We start from the raw sequence: 6,565 nt of genomic DNA on the forward strand, positions 1-6,565 counted from the left end.
GCTGTTTACGTTTGAATTATGCTAATGGACTTGTTAATTAGGCGCGATGTTAGCTTTGCAGCGGCGGCGTCGCCGAAGTGCGACAGTTTTTTAATGTTGCGCCATTTTCAGGGTGGCCTTTTTTTGAAATTGACTCTAACTTCTGTCTTTTGTTTATTTTTTGACCAATGCAGGAGAAACTAATATTTATCATCAATGTTCTTAGATCAGCATAGTGGTCTACATTTTATTGTTGCTTCAGCTAGGGTTTGTAGAATTTTACTAATTGAGCAATGTTAATTAAAAATTGAATGGGCAATTTAACGTGAAATGGCTGCGCAATAAACAGACCCTCGAGTGAACTTCGTAAATCTTAATGATGTCCAATCTATGGTCGTCGTTTTGCTTGCATTCAGCTTTATTTATCATGTGTGATAAGCTTAGATTTGTAAAGCTTATACAAAACAAAATGCAAAAAATATTACAGATAGCCATAATAAAAAAGAATGCAAAAAGCTATGCCACTTAAATATTCAGCATTTTTTGTTTGGCTTCTCATTTTGGATTCTATTGTTTAACATCCATTTCATTCGTAAAATCCATGACAAAATCGAAATTGGATAGTGTTTTCAATTTGTCGGAATCACTAGCTAGGGAACTACTGTGTGATTTTTGTCCTGTCTGAATTTTACAACAAAACAATTGGACAAATAATAGGAAACCTTCTTCATCGTCCTGCAGACCACTATCATACACTACAGTGCATGAATTTGCGATGTGTTTGCGAACGAGCTGTAAACAATTTCCGTTGACGATATTCTCATATCCGCAGAAGTATAGGTGGAAAATATTCCCCCTTACTCCTTAGCTAGAGAGTTTTCGCCGCTCTCGGTTGGTTGATTCCCCGTGCTAAGACCGTAAGCTACACGATGACCAACGAACGTTCCGTAAATCGATTCATCGATAGGAAGATTCGTTTGAAGGGCACTTTATAGCTAACAATCCTGACTATCGGGTGCGCTAGCGTACGGCGAAGCATTCGGAATGGCACAAGCTTGTGCAGCCATCGCGTCGTTGGACGTCGTTTTTCTTGGAAATGCTCCCGTCTGCAGTTGATAGTTTCCTTCGCTTTCGTGGCCGTCCTTGTCGCCCTGCACAGTCTGTCAGCCCTTTCGGTTCGTTGTCGATATTGCTACACGCCTTTGATAAAAAAATAAAGTTCGTTGTTGTGCAACCATCTGGCAGAGAGGAATGTAAAATTGAAGCGATCCAGCGCTGCCTTCCTTTCCCGCGAAGTCATTTCGACGTTTCGACGCTTGGAAAAGCTTTCACCATCTGATCCTATCCGAGGAGTGGCGAGCAGTTGAAGAGGAAACACGAAGTTTCCACTATAAAGCCATTAGTGATTCATTTCAACTTTTTCGATCCGCTTCATCCTGTCGCGGCCACCATCCCCCGCACGTCTTGCATTTTAGCGTTGGCAACTGTCGTCTTAAGACTGCCAGTGGCTGATGGTCGCTGGCAGTGCTTACAGCAACGGAATATCAATCAAACTCACACACAAACACACACAGTGAGTGAGAGACAGTGCGCCTCTTATCTGCAATTTCCTCTTCGCTCATACATCTCTAACAACCGGTCTGTCAATCGTTCGATCAAATGCACTATCTCCCGTTTGCAGCCACAAATGGTACGCTTTGGAGCGGGCTTCATTTTCCACATCCTCCGCACCGAGTAGGAGTCGCGTGCAAAACGAAAGTAATGCTCGGATTCAAAACCGAACAATGCAGCTAGCTCTGCCGCGATTGCTACCAAATGGAGACGCCTGGTCGCCTGTTAGAAAGGGCCGTTTGTGTGTGCGGGCGCGACGACACGACCGGTCAACGGGCGGCGAGATCGCGTAATCACTTCCTTCCACCGTAACCACATTAATCAATTCGCCTTGAAGGACCTCGGGGCCAGTTTCGCCGGAAGGTCGTTTGAGGTTAAATTTAGACAAGTGTTTTTGCTATTGTTATGTTTCCTTCCGCCCAGGCGAGCAACGCTTTTCGCTGATTCGCGTGAATAGCTAGCTAATAGCTTAAAATTTAATATCCCCCTTCGCGGAACTGGCAAACTTATCAGCGCGCTGTTCGTATTTGATAATGTTTAATGGCCCGTGCAAACGGGATCACATTGTGTTTGCCGGTGGCAATTGTCGCCTTGGCAGAGGTGGATTAGCAGGCTTTGACTATCACGGCGCGATAAGCTTTTCTCAAATGATAAATTTAATTTTAAAAGAAACGCCCAAATGCTCTGGGGAGGAGGGTTTAGAAATTAACGCGGTACAACGGTGGTTGGCCTTTTCTGTCGGTAATTACATGGCCGATTATTGTTATGGACCTCTTTGTTGGCTTCACCCGCAACAGGTGTCTCATTTCAAGGGAATGTCAGCAATCGGATTACTTGCATTATGTCGCGCTTGGGACGTCGCGCGCGCGCGCGCGCGCGTAATTATCACCCCATTACTGTTGGATAGGATCGTTCGTCTGCGCAAAGTCCATATTTAGAATATCAAAGTACACCTTTCCATGAATGTTATACTTTGCTTTGGGTTTGCGTGAGTGAACGTGACTAATGCCATCCACCGGGCTCGAGGCTGACGATGAGTTTGCGAATGCTTTTGAAGGATGCTGTCGCTGTTGAAAAATGCGGATGGGCGAAACATATCATCCTTAGCGCCCTTTTCCCATTTGTGGCGCGTCTATTTATAGCCTGATACGGGCCGATAGCCCTTCATCAATGCGCACAGTTTTGAGAACCTTCATCTTACCTGCGCCTGGTGCTGCCGCTGCGCTTTGGATGTGCTTCCCCCGAAAGCTTCGTCGTGTGTCCGTCGTGTGCTCGTTCAGTGCTCCGTCCCGTTGTCCCGTATTCCTTTGTCAATTACGAACCGGGCTGATTTGTTTTGGGTCCGGTTGAAGGATCTGCCCTCCGTGCACTGGAATGTCCCTCGGCTCGGCCCTTTGCCGCTCTGATACGTTGGGTATTCACTTCTGAACCATGAGCTGGTCCTTCGGCCTGGGCTTGGGGGCATTTTGAGGACGAACGTCACTGCAACGACACGAGCAAACGGGGTGGAAAACAGGGGGGGTGGAAAAGTTTGAATGAATTCAATCAATATTCCATGTACCGGAAGAGTGAGGACCACAAAGTAGGAAGTATTGGAAAACATATATCGATGAAATAAAGCGATGGCACACGCCGTGTGTTTCTTTTCGAGCACTCGATGGGAAAAGTGTAGAAAGTGCAAAGAATGTTCCATTTCCCTGCGAATCTTTGCAATTAGTGAGGAATTTTCCATTAAGACATTTTTTGGATACAAGCTTTATTTATGCTGTTATTGCTTCCCAATCACGCAACCATGAGTCTCTCTCTCCCAAGGGCCACGGGTCCGCTCTCACACCATGACCGACGCTATCCACGACAAGTGCGAGTAGACACGCTCATACACATCGGAGACGGCCGTAGCACAGGGAACGCGCACGAAGGACGCAATACCGTGAACCATGCCATCGTACGACAGCGGTCCACCGGAATCGCCCGAGCACGCGCCTTGACCGGCTGGGCTCGAAACGCACATGACACTGTCGAAGATGTTACCCGAGCCGGGACGTTCCGCGCGACATTCCTCCATCGTCAGTACGTCGACGGTCATGTACTGCAAATTGTCCGGTACCACAGCCGCACCGCTGTCCATCGTCTGGAAGGAGGTTAAAAGCATGATTTATGGTCGCTGTAATGTGGACGCAAGCCGGGCGGGTTGGTTTGTGTCCTTCCAATTTTCTCGATAATTGACGTGTGAAAGTAATCAGAAACTGGACAGTGATTTTCTATCAACATTCATTGCTGAATCTATGCGCTTTGGGTTGGTAAATCTGCTGGTGAATGCTGCGCTGTGCTGATTTGACGGGAATAGATTGGGTGCTTTTAGAAGTAGCTAAACTTGCTGCATGGGTGTTTGGGAAATGGCTCTATCATATGCTGGAATGCTCATAATTTAGCCAGACATATTAAATGTGCCTGGAGAGGCGAAGTTTTGTTTATTCCTGCAAGGCTCTGCAAGAAATAATGATTCACTTGAATGATGATTCGATAAAAACACACCCATTTATCCTTGCTGCATGGAAAGTTATGACTTATGCTTATAGAACTGGCCATCTTATGCGTGCTGTATGTATGCTTTAACTGCTGTTTGCATTCACTTTTAACAGTACTACTTCAATCCTTTATAGTATTATTCAGTTGATTCGCAGTTGTGTTTCTTGCAATAACATTTTCTAATCGCAATGCTAGAAAGGCAATGCCCAGTTCGAGTGAATATGCCTTCTGTACGACATTCCATTGCTTTAAGCAACCTCCCACTGTGACGCTCATTGCCACTGTCCAGCCACTTTGCGTATACGGTACACATTTGTGGCCTCAAGATTACACACATTTTCCCGGCACTCAGCTCAGTGCAGCACAATAACACTTACGTTAGATCTACCCCAGCCGGAAATGGTGGCTCCGGTGCCGAACAGCAGGAAAGACGATCCCAGACCGATGGGTTGCGTGTGCTCGTTGAACACGATCGGATCCACCGTTTGTATCAAGCTGATATCGTTCTCGATGGTGTCCGCATCGTACAGTGGATGATTCACGACACGCATCGTCGGATAGTAGACGCCACCCGACGACAGACTCACACTGCCCACGTACACGTTCAGGTCGGCCGGTTCCATCGAGATCGTGCAGTGTGCCGCCGAAAGGATCCAGCGTGGTCCGATGATGGATCCACCGCAGAAATGGAAGTTTGGTGGCCGCCGCAGTGACGCCTGGTACGGAAACTGGCCAGACGTTGCATCGTACCCACCGACGATTCGACCATCTCGATACCCACCGTTCGTCGCTGCAGCGGTGCCGAAAATCGCAAATGAAATGAATGGTCGCCGGAAAGGTGCGCGAAAAAAAATGCCATCCGAACACACACTTACGGTTGCAGGCCACTAGGCCGACGCACAGCGCGATGGCGATCCACGTGACACGCAGCATGCTGGTTTGAGCTGTGAGAGTTCCCTCATAGGAAAGGACACGCGGCAGGTGTCACGAATTTATACCTTCACGGCCGGGCCCACCACCATCGGTAAGATAGCAATAATCTCGATTCGTTTATGGCTTCAGCTATTACACGAAAACGAATGCTCCATCGGGTCGATAATGCAGGTACTTGCTTTGATCTGATCGGATCAACCCGGGCCGGAGATTCCGCGCTGTCAACCGAATTGCGGAACGACCATTCGCTGATAAGCTCCGGCTGGGCGGAGATTCGCTGACAATGGCTTTCGGTGGCCCGTTCGGGTTTTATGGGCCCTCGAAATCCAGCGCAATTTTCGGACATTGCAGAACAAGCCGGCCGATAAACGATGAGCCAGGGAGCGATGGGTTGCAATTAATTGTCCGGCCCCTTGGTCTCGGTTGGTCGGTTGACGTAGGTGTGCTTTTTGTGGTGTCAGTTTTCACTCGCGTCATGCGTTCTTTGAAGTTTTACAACCGATAAGCGCATGTTCGAGCGATAAAACCTTTAAACTCGCAATCCGGGTGCGCTGAAGTAGCGCTGCATAAATCCGGTAAGCATTGACAGCCGACAACCGACGTTGTTTTCTCCATTTGCACGACCATTTTCCTTTTTGTACACACTTTTGCGTGTTGTCTTTGCGCTAATGAACGGCACGAGGCGGCTACTTTTATAAACAAAGGTATGAGGGCAATGATTTGCTGGTGCGCCTTCCGAGAAGTAATTACATCGATTTTGGTTTTGTTTCTTTTTTTTGTTTTTCGTGCAATGGAACATTTTTTTTGCGGACGAACCCAAAACCTTTCGCATGAAGCTGGTCCCAATCGACACAACCATCAGGGCACCCCGGAGGGAAAATATTCACCAAAGCCGAAACCCTCAGCGTGTGTCGGCTTTGCCGAGTACCGCCATGATGGTGATGTATTCTGAGAATTGCGTTTTTACGCGGGCCGATGTTCAGTAACATGTCTATTTTTCAGCATTGCTGTTTTGTTTTGTTTTTTTGTTTTTGCTCATCAAATTGGCTTTGAATGTTTGGTATTTGGTACCCAAGAAAGGGTCAGGTTTCGAGGGAGGAATAAACAGGCTCAAAACCCCTGATAGCTACCGTTACAAAAAAAAAGCACGCGGGAGTATTTGGTCGTTGATTTTTCAAGAAGATTTGCAACAACGACGAGCGAATCGTTCAGCTTCGTAATTTAAATTTTGGGCATTTTTATGAAAAAGTAAAAGACATAAATTGGTAAAACATAAACTTCGCTTCTTGACAAAAAGTTTCTTTTTTCAAATTATGTTATCATTAGTTATTAGTTGCATAAATAAGTAAGTCAAAAGTGCTTGTTTATGATGTTGTGTGGTGTTTTAGGAGTTTTATGTATATATATGTATTGTATTTTAAAATGCATTCGACGCATTATGGTCCATAACTGTCTAAGATCAATAAATCAAGGCTCACTTTCATGTAAACGTTCCGTCCTTGCTGGCGGTCCG

The 6,565-nt window shown here is 46.5% G+C and overlaps 1 protein-coding gene across 1 annotated transcript; it reads right to left on the reverse strand.

Moving 5' to 3' along the window:
• Positions 1-3,418: 3,418 nt before the first annotated feature.
• Positions 3,419-5,052, reverse strand: LOC128722452 (chymotrypsin-2-like). Its single transcript, XM_053816118.1, has 3 exons — positions 4,995-5,052; positions 4,497-4,909; positions 3,419-3,721 (listed from the first exon to the last, which is right to left on the reverse strand). The coding sequence occupies exons 1-3, from the start codon at positions 5,050-5,052 to the stop codon at positions 3,419-3,421; spliced, it is 774 nt and encodes a 257-aa protein (XP_053672093.1).
• Between the last annotated feature and the right edge of the window lie 1,513 nt (positions 5,053-6,565).

Source organism: Anopheles nili, chromosome 2 (assembly GCF_943737925.1).
Source record: "Anopheles nili chromosome 2, idAnoNiliSN_F5_01, whole genome shotgun sequence".
Taxonomy (NCBI): Eukaryota; Metazoa; Arthropoda; class Insecta; order Diptera; family Culicidae; genus Anopheles; species Anopheles nili.